Source organism: Cygnus atratus, chromosome 6 (assembly GCF_013377495.2).
Source record: "Cygnus atratus isolate AKBS03 ecotype Queensland, Australia chromosome 6, CAtr_DNAZoo_HiC_assembly, whole genome shotgun sequence".
Lineage (NCBI taxonomy): Eukaryota > Metazoa > Chordata > Aves > Anseriformes > Anatidae > Cygnus > Cygnus atratus.
Window position 1 is genome coordinate 29,138,344 of NC_066367.1, and position 18,312 is coordinate 29,156,655.

Consider the following 18,312-nt stretch of genomic DNA (forward strand, 5'->3'; position numbering starts at 1 on the left):
GTAAGATAGTCCTTTCCCGGACAACTTGACAAAGTACCTCATTGCTATTATTTTAAGACATTCTAAAATAACTAGGATATTTGGCCTTCCAATGAAAACATACACCTTGTCAGTATTTGGGTTTAGAAAAAAAACAGCCCTATAGAAATAAGTTACGGTGATGTCATCTTGAAGCATGAAGCCTGTAACGAAACTTCAGCAGTTTAGTTGCAGGCTGAGTAGACTTGAGGGGTTTGCAGGCAGTCCTTTAAAACTGTCTTGTTGAATGTCTTCTGGCTCAGATTTTATCTGATTTTAAGTCACACATCTGAGAGTTAGTCCTCCATAACCCTTGATCTTTGAACTCATTTCTAAGAGATGGCCAAACTGTATGGGATTTGCAATATGTGATGAGTTAGCTAGGATTAGAATAGAGGAAACAGCTCCAAACAAGCTGGTTCTGCAGCCACTTGTGTTGTGGCCTATTGATGTAATGTACAAAGACAAAAAGGCTGAAGTGTATTTTATGTGGTGTGATGTTTTTTTGAAGCACGCACTTAATGGTGTCCAGGTTCAAGGGATGGTGTATTTGGAGAGCCATAGAACATGCAGCCATATAAAGCTTGATTCACTGTTAAGTGAATTTTCACAGTAATGAGCATAAATGAACATAGTTTGAAATCCACTCCCAATTCTTTAATTTGTTGTGATCTATCTGCACATTCAGGGTATATAAAGTGTGCTGGGTTGTTTCTGAAATAGTTTGTGTTTTCTTACCTATAACTAGCAGTTTGAGAACAAATCTGAAACTTGTTTTTACCAAAACAATAGTTGACTATTGTGAACTGAGTTATTTCGCAATCCTAACTTTTAAAATTTATTTTAATCAGTTTAGTTTATCAAATCAACTGTTCTTCTCATTTTCTAAGTGGCCTATAAACCTTCTGTTGCAAATAAAAACATCTTGAAAAGAAGACAAATGGAAGCAGGAAGACAGCAATAAATGAGGTCTTAAATAACAACAAAAAAAAAAACTCTTTGACTTTACGTTGTAGTCCGTAAACAAAGCAGGGTTTTTATCTCTGTGTCCACTACCCATATTCATTTTTGGCACATCTGTATATGCAGTGTATTCTGTGACACTTAATGATTTGGTCAGAGTCTCCCATTGTGAAGTGAATCTTCATCTGTAAATTGTTTCAAGAAATGCATTTATCTGCAAGTGTATTTAATCTTTCTTTGTATGCAATCGCTGCCTTAGCCGATCAGTTATCTGCAGTCGACTCTTTGATTGATTCTATGAATTTGGTTTATGAAGATGATGATGGAGAAACTTTTGAGGACCTGTTTAAGCCCAGCAAAATCCCAAACCCTCATTTTCAGAGGTTATATCAGGTGAGATGATGAACTATATGACATTTTAAGAAACATTTTTTTTCTTGAAACCTTTCACCTTTCTGTCTCTCTGATTCACCTTGGAATGATCTGCATTGTGATGAGTCCAATAAAAATGTTTTGTATTGAACTGTGGGGTAGCTGGCAATTTCCATGTTTTCTGACACAAATTTTATTCCTAAAATTTCTGGTTTCCAGGAAGGAAGGGAAATTACATCTGTGCTGAGAAGTCTGCAACAGCATCACAGATACTTAGGGGTGCCAAGGCTAGATAAGTTAAAACTTGCTTGGGTATCTCATCTCTATGCTGTATTGCAATGATCATGATGCAGACAGACTCAGACTTCAGTTTCTGCACAGAGAGAGAAATTACCTGACAGTCATGGAGGGTTTTAGCTCCTCATTCTGGGTCTCATCAAATCCTGAGCAGAGTCACTTCTTTATTCATTGTTTAAGCTAGCGGTGGTACCAAAACAAATCAGTCTGAGGTAAGCTTGATCAGTAGTAAATGGTTAACATGGTTGACATTTAAAGTACTCCATTTGGGTGTCTGAGTTAATGCATTTTATGGGCAAGCAGAAGAGTTTACACTTCTTGCAGTTATCATTTCAAACTGTCTACATTTTGATTCACATTCCTTTCATATCATGAAGATTTTATTTGCAACTGTCAGGATGAGAGACTTAATTATGCTTTGGAATTCAAGTGTTCAAAAAAAATGACACAGCAAATTCAAAAATAAGGAAGATTATGATGTAATTTACGCAACTTCTGAAATATGTTGTGTACAGGACCATGGAGATATATTGAGTGTGTGATTCCACTCTGAAAATTGACCAAAAATGTTACTACGCGTTTATCATGTCTCAACAATTCAAAATTATTTTTTTCATTTCACAAGTAGAATGATGTTTTTTTAAATAAAGAAAACTTACCCTAGATTCCGAAGGCCACACTGCCTCAGTGTTGTCAGAAGTAACAAAGAATCTGAAGGTCATATTTATGTTTCAGGAAACACATAATCCCAATGTCTTCAAATCCTATCGTTTGACACCTAAAGAACTCAATGTTCCCTCCAGATTCTGCCAGTCACATTGACAAGACAGTGTATAACTTAGTGCAAGATTTGGACAGCAGAAGGTTATTGCTAGGGAAGAGCTTAAAATGGATTGACTTCTGCATTACTTGTATTTTAGGAAGAATCATAACGTTTGGGTAGTATGAAACAAATACAGTTTTGCTTGCAAATGAAACATGCAGGAGATAGTATTTCCTGCTACGTTGCTAGGTACGCTTTTGCACTCTTTTAATTCAGGGGATTTTGCCTATTACCGAAAGGTGTTGCTTCAGGCCTTACATCTGTCTTCTGAAAGAATATGATGGTATCGTCCTAACGGTTGAGTCAAGTGCTGCCAGAAGAGAGCAACCACCTCACTCACACAATTTTATTGGAGAATAATAAGACTTTCTAAGGGTGATTGCTGCTGGTAGAAAATGTATTTATTTACTGTTTCAATACTAGGTAGTATGCAGTTCTGTCCACAGTGCTTGCTGTTTACAAAGCCTTAAATTACTGGTCCTTTTAGCAATTTCTTTTACCCTCGTGCAGTCCCTATGTTTTGTCTTGTTTACAGTGCTGCTTATTAACCCATACAAATTGCAGCAAGACTGTTCTTTCCTTTAATTTGCTGCAAATGTGTTCCAGGTTCTTAATATTTTGCTTGTAGAACAAGTGGCACTTCTTGTTTCTTAAGATTTACAACCAAAAAATATACTTCATCTTTTGAATGTAGCCAGGAAATTGATTGGGTTGAACAGGACCTATAGATGTTTTAGAAGAGCAGTCCTGAAGAAAGGATGAGCTTCCCCTTCATTTCCTCTCTCTTTTGTCTCTTGAGGATGTTTGGAATTTAAACAGAAACATCAAGTCAAATTATAGCTCTGGAAGTAGTGGTAGGCATCAGAAGATGACAGAGTGGGTGGAAAGGAGTTGCTAATGCTTGCTGGGGTAGAAGATGAGGAATATCCTATATCCGGAGCTCTTATTTCTTGCTTCCAGAAAAACCTAAACAAACTTCCATAGCCTTCATGGTGGCAGACTTCCAACCTTGTTATTTAAGTTGTTCCTCTTCAGTACGGGGATTTGAAGCAGATAAGACACTTGGTGAATGCAATGTGTTTTATTCATACAAACAAATGGCTTACCAGAGATTGTTCGATACTGAAACAGACCCGAGGGGAAGCTTTGTGGGGACAGTGGCCTGCAGCATTTAATAGCTCATGGGATCCAGCTGTGAAGTCCACAACTAAATGTGTCATAACGCTTTTTAGACCATGTGTAAGTGACTCTGTTGGGCTGGGCTAATCTGTAAGTTGTTGGACTTAAAGCAGAGCTGCAGGGGGACAGGAGGTACCTTGGAGTAAGTCTGTAAGGGCTTTCAGCAACAAGTAATCTTATCTTCAGTTGAATGTAGTGGATTTATCTGCTGGAACATCATTTTGAACTTGTCACAAACCAAGTGTAAACTGAACTTTAAGACACTTGTGTTGGGATTCAGTTCATAGGTTTAGTTACCCAAAAGCTAGACAACTAATATAAGCTGAGTTGTCCAAGCCTGCTTCATAATCCATAAAAAAAAAAAAAAAAGCCTTGGGAAAATGAGTGGTCCTTCATGTTTTGGACATCATAAGCACAAAATGGTTGTGGAGAATGAGTAGGTGACTGGCTTGGACTCAGTGCTTATCTTTTAGACAAATGAATCTTTGTCCGATGTTCTGAGGCTTTAAAGACTGGTTCCCATAGGCTTTATAGATTTGCTAAAATATTTTCTTATAAAAGTGTGTTCATAGATATTCTGTCTTGTTCCCTTCCACACAATGCTTTCTTGCAGTAAGTTCTTGTCTGTTCAGGCATTTATGTCATTACTTATTATGTAGTCAATTCCTGTTCGGCATCAGGAGCTTCAGGCTAAATCTGTTCAACTTCATCTTCATTTAACACCTGAGTTCTGAAGGTACCTGCAATCTCAGAGCTGGTCATCTGCTCTGAAAAACAGGAGCAAGTGATGGCTGTTGCTGCAGTCTGCTCAGCTCTTGCAACTCATGTAGAGATTTCAGATGCAAGAGCCTGAAAAACACATTCACAACAGGAAACTTAGATTTTTTTTTTTGTTTAATTCAATCCACTAATGCTGTTTTGATATTCTTTTTTGTATCACAAAAGCCATTACTGCAGCTTCCAGCAACATTTTTAGTCTCTTTCAGAATAATTATGCCTTAAATCATTACAAGTGTTTCCAAATCAGTAGCCTTGTATGACTGCCTCCTTTTGAAAGTATGTTCTAATATAGATTGGAATCTTAATGGCAGCATGAAAGCACATCGGTATTGATGTGTAGCATATGGCCTGGATGTTCTTTATTGGCAGCCTTTCAGCACGAATAGAGGTTTGTTTTTTTTTAATTAAGGTCATGTCTGACAGCCAACAAGGGAGCAACTCTCCTGTTTTCTTGGTTTCTTGGGAAGTTACCTCCACGCTTGTATCTAATTCACTCAGTACGGTGGACTTGGAAAAATGTTTTTTCCATGTATAACGTGTTCTTATGTATGCGTTTGCGTGCATTGGTAACTCTGTATATATGAACAAGCATGTACATCTCTACTGCTACCCCACACTTCATAGCATTTAAAAGATATTTTGTTTTTAGAACTCTCAGTGGACTTTCTGTGACCTGCCTCATTAACCTGATCTCTCTCTGTCCTTGGCTGCCTGACTGTGTGAAAGCTCCCTCTCTGTAGCTCCTGCCATCTATTCCAACCTTTATGTTCATCTGTCAGAGGTCTTCATTCCATTGCACTTTCCAAAGTTCATATGCAAACATACCTATATTCCGTGCTTCACCTATGCACTTTTAACTTCTCTCTTATTACTTGCTCTTAAATGGGTGAAGATTTCTCGTGTTATGCAAACTGAGCTTTTTTGACCAAGAAGAGAGACTTTCTTTGAGGGACAATAAATCACGATGGTAAATGGAATATAAGGTTGCGGTACATATCTTGCTCCCTGATTTTAGAATGTCAAGAAATCTCTCCCATATCACTGTCTTTTGTAAGAGAACTGCTTTTTAAAGGTAAATCGAAGTTGAAAAGCTGAATAGATGCTGATGACTACTTTATTCTTATCATTTTCTTAATAATTTTCATAGAACTCATTACAGTGAGTGTGGGTGCACTCGTATGCATCAGTATTCTTGTTTAATATAATTATTAATCTCCTTAAACAGCTGATCATATAACTCCACTCATCCACTCGTGAGCTGGAATATTTCTCAGCAATATTAAGGTAGCTTCTTTAATATGGAAGATATTTTGCATGTACCATATGATGTTACATATACAGGCATATTACTTTAAAAGTACATAACCTTATGGTTTTTCTTTGCTAAAATCGTTTCTTGCAGTGTTTGCAACATAAGGCTTTTCACCCCAATGAGCCGCTGCCGCCAATTGAACAGCACCTTTTAGAGATGCTGGAGATGCCCTGCATGGTAAAAGAAAGGTGTCAGGTTCCTCTTGAGAAAGTGAAAGCACTCTTCCCTCTAAAGGATGTTGGCAAGAAAAAAGAAGAAAAGACTGCTCAAGACATCTTTAAAGATGAGTAAGTTAGAGATTTAATGTGGATTTAAAAAAAAAAAAAAACAACAACAAACTGAAAAACAAAACAAAACTTTTTTAGCACTTCACATTAATTTTGGTGAATGTAGCAGGCTCAGGAGCATTTTAATCAATGAGTTATATACTTAAAAAGTACAGATGGGTTGAGAATGTTGTGGAACCACACTGTCTGGGCTATTTTGAGAGTAGCGGTCTTACTACTGTGGAAGTAATGCTAGGATTAGGTCTGCACCTCTCTGATGTCATTATATGCTAATACAGAATTGCAGAATCCGTCAGGTTGGAGGGGACCTCAGGAGGGCTCTCTAGTTCAACCTGCTGCACGAAGCAGGGTTACAGATCTGAACAGGTAACTCAGGGCTCCATCCTGTCTGGTCTTGGAAATATCCAAGGATGGAGGCTGCACAGCTTCTCTGGGCAACCTGTTGTAGTGCTTGACTGCCCAGTGACCAAACAGTTTGTCCTACTGGCATTTATAAAATGGTTTGAATAAGAATAACAGGAGTTAATTCAGTTCCAAACTTATTTCAGTTTACATGAAATACCTAGGAGCTTTGCACTACCTGTCAGGATGAAAATTCCACCCCAGCATACTCTGTGTACAGCTTTCATTTTGAATACCAAATCAAAAGAAAGGCAGCTTAATTATTATATGCTGTGCAGTAAATGTGGATGTCTTGAAAAATATTGTAGATTCTTTCTGGAACATCTATCTTCTCAACTGTTTTTAAAATTCTTGTCTTTTGGTAGTACATATGCTCTGTTTACATTATCTTTGCTATAAATATGAAAAATAAATGCTTAATTGGTACTGCACTGGTACTGTTTTCCCAGCCAAGTCAATTTTGTTCAAACAAAATCAAATTTATAGAATGCCTATAATATAACTGGCTGGTCCCCTGGCATGTTGGACAGATCTCAGTTCCTTCCCTTTTTGTCATTTTCAGCTGTTCTTTCAGCACTAGGAGCAATGTCTTTGGGCCACTTTAGGGCCCCACTAAGCTGAGCTGTCACGTATCCTTTACTTTTGTTTGGATGGAGCCTCCTGATGTTATCTTTAGAAAGACATGGCACTGGACTTCTCGGGCTGCTGCTCTGGGAAAATGGCCACATTTCTGTATACAGATTGGGAAGCACATTGCTTTTTGTTTTGTTCACTGCTGTGTGTGCCTGTCTTGCCTTGGTGTGTCTCAATTCACACTGATAAAATTATCTTGTCCTTGCTCTGTGCTCTAATCACGTGCGCTGTGTATATGTATATATGTATACATACAAATATTTCTGTATGTATTTTAAAAAGTAGAGAAAAGAAAACTATAGAACCAGTTTCAAAAAAACAGAACAAAACAAAAAGCCTACAAAACTTGGGCTCAAGCAAGCCAGGAAGAGAATTTAAACAAAAAGCTGTGACACATTACTGGTAGTTGCTGAAAAACATATGTCCCAAAGGCTTCAATTTGATAAGCAAGAAGGAAAGCTATTTTCATTAAAAACTGGTTGGCTTTAGAGGGGAGATGAAAGCAACTATAAAAATAATTGAGATAGAAATTGGTGTGGGGCATTATAAAATGATTTGGGGAAAAAGGGGTATGTAAGGGAGGCAAAAGAATAGAAACTCAACTATGCAAAAAAGAATGAATTATGTAATGAATAAGGAAAATATTTAAATAAAAAAATGGATTAAATATAGTAACGAATAGGAACAGTAGTGATATTGTTCTGTGTCAGGGACAAGCTGAGTGATACAGTTAAATCATTTGAGAAAAAAATGTCTCACTACAATAGGATAAGGAAAACTTTAAACAGCAGGTAACATTCACCTTTTTAAAACTGACAGATCTAGACAATTTGCACTGAAAAGTACTGAAAAAGTTTGCTAGAAGCTCTCTTGACTATTATTTTCATTTTCTAAAACTGATTTATACTGTTTTGGTCTCTTGCATTTGATATCTCTATCTTGATGTTGACCTGATTTCTCTCTGCCTAATTATTAAGGTCTAGTTGGGACTGAGGCAAGATAAATAGAGGCATATCTTATTAATGCTAAAGATTAAAAAAATGTTTTGTTTCATTTTTGTTAAGCTCTGTGTAGTTTTAAAAAAAATCCAGTAAAATCGAAAGTATTTTGCGTTTTCCTTCTTAGGACGGCTTTCGAGAGGCTGTTACCTCATCTAGTTTTGCAGTATGTGAGAGGCCTCTGTCTAAATGTAGAAGTGTGTGTTGTAAATTAATCTTGTATTTTATTAATTTGTCTCAGAGTAGTTGCACATTTTGTAGTTAAAAAATACTGCTAATCAGGGCGTTATCAGTAACAGATTTTAAATGTCAGATCATTGGCTGGTATTAATAGGTATAGATTCATTAGTTTCAGCTGTACTGCGCTAATTAATGATTGCTATAGGTTTGGTCCTAGGCAGTTAAATTCAGTTATTTTCATTTATGTTCTCCTCCTACCTCCAGTCCCAAAGCATTTGGAATCAGCGAAAATAATGCAGGAGAAAAAATATTTCGAGGAATTGCAACGAATTACAAAGCAACTTGGGAGGAAAAAATGAGAATTTCCATTGTTTTCGCACTTATCAGCGAAGCATCTCAATGCACGCAAGAATTTCTGTTCAAGTAGAAGTTCTGAACTCTGTGGTGTTAGATAGGTTTTTCCATTTTACAGACAGGGATAATGGCTGTCCAAAACAATAAAGCAACTAAGCAACTTGTTCAAGGTCAGCCAGAAAGTCAGCAGAGCTGGGAACAAAGGAGGGTATCCTAGTCTCCTTGTCCTAAAGCATCACCAAAGTCATCACTTCTACTAGAGTGATAAGTAGGGTTATGTTGGATGACAGGAGTTGCTGAGGAGAAGGGCTTTCATTTCAGTAGTGACAAAATTAAGTAAAAGGAACGATGAGACTACAGAAATAAGTGGGATAGATGTTGATTGCAAAGCACGGGAGGAGTATGCTATAGACAGTTAAAAGGAAGTTTGTACAATTTCTATTTAATAGCTGCTTGCTTCAGTAGCAGGCAAATGCAACATGGCACCTAGTCCATGATCTCTGTTTTTATCCCTGATTTATGAAGCAGTTTCTTCTTTTTATTGCAGTAGCAGAATTTTTTAGAGTAACTTTTTATTTTTGTTTTGGGATTGCGTGAAGGTAAATAGTGCAGTTTAGATCATTTAGATCATAACTTTCAGTCATTCTTAAACCGAAATCTATTCTTCTGTGTCAGCCTGTTACATAAACAACACAAAACATAGTGTCCAATTTCCTTCCCCTTTTGTGATAAATTAGAGTTTCTTGTGTTGCCAGAATGTGATCCAAAGTTTTGTAAGTTTGGAACTTAATTTTAAGCTTCTCATTTGAAGCATTGGTTGCATACACCGTGATACCTGTGAGGGCAAAGGTAGAAAGTAGCTTAAAACACAATTAGCTTTTTAAAAACGTGTTTTGAAAGCATTTTGAGGTGTAGCATAAGATTGTTCTGAGAAAATTCTTATTTGGAGTTTGTCTAGCAAGTTTGGACTGCTGGAAGTGGAAGTTTATAGAATGCTTGTGTGCTGATGGAGAATGTAGGTTATGAGACTCAAAAGTCACTGTGTGAACAGATAGGTAGTAGCTATCAATTCCAAGATGGGAACTTGCAGGTAATTTTTAAAGAGTAAATGGATTTCTTACTTAATATTTAAGCTTTTATTGCCATTTTACGGTTAAAAAGAATCTGGTGAGAATACCAAATGTCATATGTGATTATTGATTTACAGTGTACAGTGAATCAGCAAGGTCAACTCAATATACAGGTTCCAAATAAAGCAACTAGGGAGAGCCAGCCTGTATTCTGAAATGTGGTAAAGAGGTGTACGAGTAAATTCACTCCTGAAATAAGTATCAATAATCTTGTACTTTCAACAAGCAGTACCTTTCATTTACGCTAAGATAAAATTTGATCTGTCTCTACTGTCTGCTTTGTGAAGACTGTGGGAGAAATGAAGTGTGGTTTATTGTTAATTTGGGAACAGCTGTATAACGAATTTTGGTTCAGTGTATACTTTGCAAATTTACTGACTTCATACTGAGTAGGCAGAGCAGTTTACTTTGATTTAGTGTTTCTGTTCTTTTTTGTCCTCCTCATTTCCAGCAATGAAGATGGACCTAACCCTAAGAAACAAAAAATTGAAGATGAGGAAGATAGCTTTAGCATCATAAAACTTGCTGAAGGCAATGTCACCTCTGTAAGTATATTTTTACAACTCTGGTTATCAAAGGGAAAGATTAATTTCTCTAAACATATTGTAGTGAATATACGGAATTCCTGATAAAGGGTGGGATTCTAGGGGAAACAAACATGACTGAAATTTTGTCTACTTAGAGATGTAAGGATAACTTTCTCTGTTCTTAGATACATATTAGCACAAGTTTCCATTAATCTTGGATATTTTTAGGACAAAATTCTCCCCACTGTCTAGAACTGTAAAGGGTGAGCCTGGGGATCTGATGAAAACAGAATCACAGAATTGGGGGTTCAGTAGTTGAATTTTGTTCTGCCTTTCTTTCATATATTCTGCAGTGTAAAAGTTGCTTGTTTATATTTAATCAAAGGTCTTGCTGGGGTGTTAGAGACTGGTCTCTGCATTGGTTGGGGTTTAGAATAAATGATATGTTTGTCTTCATCTTGCTGCTAGGTTGAATGTCTAACTTAACTTTAGGTGTTGTATAAATGAGTAGGTGAAGTCTGCATCAAAACTATACACCTTGCTTTATTTGATTTTTCATATCACAGGATAAGTGATTTAATATTAATGGAGATAACTCCCCATGTTTTCGAATGTACTATCCTTTAAAGTTAATTTTTAAATGAATGATTGAGATTTAAGAAAGGTGTACAGCTGTGCCAGATACTCTACTCCTAATAATCAATTCCTGATATTAAATGAAAAGTGGGACTACCAAATTTAAAAGAAACACTGAGGCCAAGCAAGTTTACTGAAAGATCTAAGAATTACATTGACAACAAAGCATAAAAATTTCAAACACACTTAAGAGAGTTTTGATTTCTGACAGGAAATGGTAAGCACGGTAAATTTTCATTCTAAGGTTATTGCATCCGATTTTCAGTAAACATTTATATTTGATCTGGTTTTAGTTCTTCTGTAAGGTTTCTGTACTTGTATGCCCATTTAGAACTTCATCTTTAAGATGTTAGAGGGGGCCAGAAGAGGTAAATGAACTGAGTATGAGCTTTTGATTTTGAGCTTCCTGTTGGCTTGGCAGCCAAAGATTCTGTACCCACATGCCTGGGGGCTCCCATTAAGTGTCCCATTCCTCATTAAGTGTCTATCAAGATTAGTGAGAGGTCTGTTTCAGAGCTGAACTAACAGCCTGAATTACTGTGCCTCAGACCTCTAAACCCCAGAGAAGATAGCTGGCCTATAAGAGTGCGGTGTAGTAAGTGTAAGTTCATCTGGCTAGAGTCATAACTAACCTTTGCTAGGAGTAGTGCATGTTTAACACACGTTGTGTTTTTTGTGTCTGCATGCGGAGAAATGTAGAGGTTCTGTTTCCGTGTCAAAGAGAAATGTAAAGGTTCCTATTGCCTTACAAGAAGAAAGAGAAGGATATTGACAGACAATTCTGTTGGTTTTGGACCTTTTGTAGGTTGGCAGTGTTAACCCAGCAGAAGACTTCCGAATTCTGGTGAGGCAGAAAAATGCTGACTTCAAAGATGGTAAATTATCTATCTTAACTATATTTAGCAGCATCTTCAGAGTTAGTAATCCATTTTCCTAAAAACAGGTTTTTAGTGCTATGTGAGATACTTTGGACTATACTGCCTAGCTTCCAGTGCCGCTCAGCAATGAGGGGTAGCACTTGTAAGTCTCAGATACCCTCGTTTGTGTAAGATGGCACTAGACAGCTACACTGAGGCATCTGAGTAACAACTTAGCTGTTGCAAACAGAAGATCCCTTCACACTGAGTACCGTATTCAAACTGTTTATCAGGTTCTCGTCTGACTATATGTGATCTTTCTAGCTTGAAGTGGAGGCTTGTTGAATGGGCACTGTGTGACAGACCTGTCTTCTGCCTACTTAATCTTGTTTTATGGAGAAATAAGAATCAGATGCCTGGGATTTAAATATTTACATGCAAAAATCATTTGTTACTGCTTGTGAGCAAAGTAAAATGTGTAGAAGGGATGTAATAACCAGCTAGCACCTCAAGAGGTGTGAGCAGCCTCTATAGGCACTGAATCTATCGCTTAGCACACAAAGATGGGGTTTTGATGCAGAGGCAAGGAAGAATAAAAAGCTCGGGTCAGCCACGGTCTCATTGGTCTGGCATGCTCTAAGTCTGACAATGCAAAGGAATTATTGTTTGCCTAGTATTTTCTTAGTGGAACATCTATACAGAGATGTATGTAATCCAAAGCTATCTTAAAAAGGGTGCACAAGATGAGTGGGGTCCTTTTTCCTTTTAAATGCTGATTTGAAGGTTGTGGCAAGGTAAGTCTCATCTGCCCAATAGCCACTAATGTACAATTTCTTTTCAAAGGAAATATTTGAAGGGGTTCTGAAAAAGACAGGTGCTGGTTATTTCAGCTATGCCTTTGCTCCTTTTGGACTTAGTTTGAGGAGTATGTTAAGTAATATATTATTTTACAATAGTCTTGTAAAGCTTATATAGTTATTTCTCTTCAGATTTTCCAGAACTATCAGGCAAGTAGCCAACTTTGTATGTGGATTTTGCATTAGATACAGAACCAATTGTGTTTATTGGAAAAAATGTTGGGAATTGTGTTTTTGTGTCTCAGATATATTAAGATGTAGTAAAAAGCATTGTACAAGACACTAGAATACTGAAACTGAAAAAAAGACTACTTTTTATGGTAATTAGTTTTATCACATAGGAAAGTTTTAAGGCAGAAATAAATGTAGTGATTACCAGTGAAGATCATTTAAGTGAAGAGTGCTTAAATATGTCCACTCAGTAGCTGTTCTGGACATAACTGCAGTACATGTTGAGATAGCTTCTGAAATTTTGAGAAATCTGCTTTTATATATGTGATCTATTATATATAGGTATAACTAGACAAAATGTAGTGCAGTCACCCGTTTAAAGGAGAGAGAAGTAAATATAAATAAAAACATGCTCTGCGTGTTATTTTTCTCTTCTGCATAATCCTTTTTCTTCTTTAGAGCTTTTTAGTTGGCTTAATACATAAAACATTGCAGGCATGTTTTTAATAGCTTGCTGTATGACATTCTGGTTATGTAAATAGTATGTAAATAGTAAATTCTGTTTTAAAACTATTCAGTGGTTCTAACGGGGTTTTTCTTAAATATAGTTTTATCTCATATTTAATGAGGAAACTTTTTTTAACCCTGCTAGAGCATGTAAAAATTAAAATGTCTTTTCAGGAAAGGATAATCTATTGCAGGCATTCTAGTAGTTTATTGGGGGGAAGAGTAATGTTTTATGTGTCAAGATGCAGACAGGTTGTACCCTGTTTTGTTTCTTTGCAATATAAAAAGATGACCCAATGTAGTCTTCAAACTGGTTAGAGCCTACGTTCTCCTTCGAAAAAAGGCAGCAGTTCCTTCTTCCTTCCCTCCCTGAAAAACAGCAGCAAAAGCCCTCCATAGAACAGAGGAAGCCAATAAAATTGAGCGATATGGGAAAAAGTTGACTTCAAAATTTTTTAATAGATTTATTCAGAAGACAGGGGCCTTTCAACTGTTTGCATGGAGGTGGATGAGGGTTGTGGTTTTTTTTTTTTTTTTTTTGGTAGACAGAAGTTGTAGCAATAGGAAGAATTGTAGTTTAAAGACTGTCAGCAAGGATCTTAATTAAGCTGTGAGTTACCATCTATTGCAGTGGCCTCACTGGTATTTGATGGTCAGGGTTTCTGCCATTCATAGGAGAAGCCTAAGTGCAGCTTGGACAGCGTGCCTACGTGCTGTGTTCCATAGCAGACCCAGAGCGGGAGAGATGGTTTATTTGTTCCTAGCAAGTAGAGTAATGTCAGAATCGGTAATGTGTAAATACGTTCTTTGGAAAATTGAAGAATTTCATATTGGCAAGGGTCTCAGGGATAGGTTTTCGGAGACTAGCAGCTCAAATTCTGAACCAGTTATCAACTTCATTTTTAATTGACTTCTGCGTATATTATAGTAGGGACGCACTTAGAGCTCACGTGATGAGTTGTGTGTGAGGGTGCCAACGTACAGGTTCATGTTCATTGCTCACATAAGTAGCATTGAGTTTCCTCTCTAGATGTCTTTACTTCCTTGTTGGCATGCATGGCCACAGATTTGTCATTTTATGCAGGTCTTCTTTTGAACAGGTTACAAGTGTGCAGTCATCACAAAGAGCAGTCTTCTGATAACAGCTTCTGACGTTTTTATCAATGAATGCAAATAAAATAGATGAGTTTGCCTGAGTAGAATCTTTATTCTCACAGTTGTACGATGAACTTCTTCATTGCTGTGCCTGCAGAGAAGACTCTCAAATACAGTGACTGTTTGCCACCTTCATAGTGCCGAAGAAACAGCCACATGACTACTATTTCATCCTGTTGGCCTATTTATGGGTTTCCATTCATGTCTGTATTTCTGGGAAGCAGATTGTCTGGTATAGGGTGTAATGTTTTCATACCTATCTGTAGAAGATAGGATGGCTTTAAGTAAAGAGATACTGACACACATGTAGCATTTTCTTTGGTTTCTAAATTTTATGTGGAAGTTATAGGTTAGATTTCATTGGTACTTATAGGACTACTGTCTGAGAACATGGTGTCTGTAGCTGAAAGAGCTTTTTTTGTTTTAACTGATTGCCAGAGGTAAATCTGCAGTGATAACTGTACAGTTTATGGATGTTAGAAAAAGTGTCCAGAGGGAAATTGCACCTGACTCGGTTTTTATGTTTGTAGTAAGTTTGTCAATATTTTTCTTAGGCATTTTGGGAAAAATAAGGTTAAGAGAGTCAGCAATTTCACGTGTAGATTTTGGTAAATATTCTGTCTTGCCTGAGGTGACACTCCTGCCATGGCATGTAGATCATTTCTTAGTAAAATTTGTAACAAGAGCATTTCACCCTGGATGCTTCATGTGCAGAAAAGAATTGTGTATGACAGATTTGCAATGGAAACTTATTAGACAGATATTTTATTTACAGATTTTCTCAAGGAAGGTGTTTAGTTAGCTACTAAATTTCTAGTACCAATTTAGTACTACTAAATTTCTTCTACCAAAGATATATTTAAAAACAAAACAAAACACTAGTGTTTACTTTTTGCTTTTTATTGGCGTATGTCTTTGCTGTTTGTCTCTATTTTTATCTGACAGGATATATTTGTATATATCAGAGTATTCATACGCTATTGCTAGTTAGGCCAAATGCAATGACTGGTTTAATGGAAGCGATTCAGTCGTTAGAAGAATGTGACCAAATACTTGAGTATAAAAAAAAACCACTGAAGTTTTCTGTATGTCTGCTTCACAGAGAAGATGAAGCCAGACTTTTCTTTGAAGGGCATAGCGATTGGGTGAGACTCAAAGCTCTGAGTTGCAACAAACAGAATTTGGGTTAGATACGGGGGGAAAAAAATCACAGTGATGGTAATCAAACATGGAAAGAGGGGCCTGGACAACTTGGAGACTCCATCTTTGGAGCTACTTGAAACTAAATTGCTTGGAGCACCGAACCACCTGGTTCACCGTGACCCTGGTCTGAGTGGGGTTTGGGCCAAATGTCCTTTGGATGTCCAGTTTTAAATAATCCTAATCCATACCCACAGTTAATGGCAATTTAGAGAGACCATCCCAAAACTAAGCAGTACCTTACAGCACACTGGAGTAGTTTAGCAGTTCTTGGTAAGGGCCTGATTTCTTGACTTAAAGATGAAGGAAGTCCTTAAAAATTAGGACACTTTTCAGTTTAGAAACTTTTTCTTCTTGTCAGTTACAAAAAGATCATCCTCACAGAGCAGCTGTTTAAAGTCCATTGTCAGGTAGTTTAACTCATTTGTCAGTGACTTTTACTTTAAACACTGTCCATTAATACAAATCATTCTCTCCACCACTGGATAAGTCAAAAGCTTGCTAATAATAGGAGTCATTTGTCTACAGAAGGAGCTATGTTTTTAACAAGGAATCGCCTTGGAATTAAAGGTATCAACAAGGAGTTGAACCTGGACAATAATACAGTCTCAACTATTATTAAGCTGTAATCTGTTTGGCATAGTAATCAAGACCACGAATTGAACAAACATGAGAATATAACTACACTTTTGTACCATAACTATGCAGATAACAAGTGAATGTAATTGTTCATGGCATATTTCACAAGAAGTAACAGCACTGGTGAATGTATTTTAGAGTAGGAAATGTGCCTCAGTGCCAGTGGGCAGTGATTAATTTCTGTATGAATTAAGATCTTCTACTGAAGCATTTTTACTTGTAGTTCTCCAGTCTGTACTCACTTTTTGCATCACCCGAAAGCAAATACTCACACTAATGGAAAGGCAGATGGTAGGTAGCAGAAGAAAGGGAAGAAAAATAAACAAAATTCTAAGACCTTCAGGTGTAATGGCACAAAGTCCACTTTGGAGAACTTTGAGTTAGAATCCTGTTCTGCTGTCTCCAGTGTTGTTTTTGTCCCCCTGCAGTAATTTGATAGTCCAGTTAGAGCACAAAAATTCTATCTGTTTTGTGTTTGGCAATCGTTTGGTCTGTCATTTAATGCAGACCCAGTGGACAGATCCAATTTTAGCCAAGCTGTTTCAAGATGTTAAAAGAATCTGACTTCATATATTGTTGCTGTGTTTTCTGCATAATTTTGATATTTCATTCCTATTAAAATACTGCAGGGCTTTTTTTTTTTTTTGTTTCAGATTTGGAAACAGATTTCAAAAAGAAGGAGCTCACAGGCAGTAGCAAGAAACAGTGTTCTTCTGATGCCTGCCAGGGCAATCAAATAGAAAAGGTTTCTTACAAAAAAAAAAAGTAATGCAAAAGAAGTAGAGGTTCTGATAATTCCAAGCAGTGCGCTGGAATCATTCTGACAATAAAGACTTTTATTGCACCCTCGTAGCGCCTGGGGTTTTAATTTAACACATCAATGAAAAGGCAGCATTTAAAAAAAAACAAACCAAAAACAAACCAACAACCCACCACCACCAGCAGGACTTGCTTTTATTAGTGCAATTCGTAAGAAATTAGAACATTTAATGAGAAAATCGTTAACCATGAAAAAAATGGACTGACTTAACTTGAGGAGCTTAAGTAGTGAGACTTCAATTTAGTTTGTCAGCTACTGGTAATATAAATAAAGAGTGAGTTGATCACCTCTGGAGCAGTAGGCAATTTAGCGCACTTTCTTGTGTGATAGCTGCTGTTGGACAGAACCGCTATCTGCCTCCTTTTCTAGCAACTCACTAGAGTCAAAAGCTAGTGGGAGAATATCAAACACTTCTTGTTTCACTCATCTCTTCAGAGGTGGTATCTTTCAGATCCAGTTCAGTTAGGCATTTAATAGAAAACAGTAAGCACTGGCTGTTACATCCATGATTATGGTAAGCATGGTGGAATACAGCTATTGCTTTGATGTTATTACACCTTCACTGTAAATTTAACCCTTTCATTGAAATAAGCATGTATTTCAAAGGATCTTTTGGGGCTATGTTTTTTAGAGTCGTAAAATATAACATTGCTCAGCCTTAGGATCCCAAATATTCTAGTTTTACTTTCTGTGAAAAAGTTAGGCCAGTGCTTTTCTCTTGGCTTTTAGGTTTGGAATTTTACCTTGGCTGTGCTTGAGTTTCTTCCCAGTATACCTAGCTTTTTCAAGGAGGCTGGAGTAATTGTCAGTAGCTTAAATACTGACAATTATCAAATTGAGTTGTTTGAGGCAGTATGGGTATGATTAACTCTCTTGATGCGTGTCAAGGTGGAATAGAAAGAGGTGCAAATGAATTTATTTATTTATTTTGCCGAGGAATTGTGCATTCTTTGGTTTCCTTATTTATTCCTCCTTGTCTTTCAGTGAGTCAGCAGCTGATAAACCGCATCGATCAGTTTCTGGAACATAAAAGTTCACAGTACTACATGAAAGGGATCAATTGTATCAGAGTTTTCAGAGAAGAGGCCATGAAGGTAATGTTAATATGTGAAAACTCTTTCAAATTGAAGATATGATGGGCCTATTTGCTATATTGAAAACGTGGTAATTTATTGCTACAGGAGAAGTAGATTAAAAAGATTTTAATCACTTATA

The 18,312-nt window shown here is 36.9% G+C and overlaps 1 protein-coding gene across 2 annotated transcripts in view; it reads left to right on the plus strand.

The window, feature by feature from the left end:
- The window catches only part of XRCC5 (X-ray repair cross complementing 5), a 46,436-nt gene that overhangs the window by 18,588 nt on the left and 9,536 nt on the right, over positions 1 to 18,312 (plus strand). For both annotated transcript variants that reach the window (XM_050711704.1, XM_035572648.2), the window contains exons 13-17: positions 1,241 to 1,374; positions 5,835 to 6,031; positions 10,180 to 10,273; positions 11,697 to 11,766; positions 18,082 to 18,191. In XM_050711704.1, coding sequence (XP_050567661.1) covers positions 1,241 to 1,374; positions 5,835 to 6,031; positions 10,180 to 10,273; positions 11,697 to 11,766; positions 18,082 to 18,191 — 605 coding nt within the window. The remainder of the gene's footprint in view (positions 1 to 1,240; positions 1,375 to 5,834; positions 6,032 to 10,179; positions 10,274 to 11,696; positions 11,767 to 18,081; positions 18,192 to 18,312) is intronic.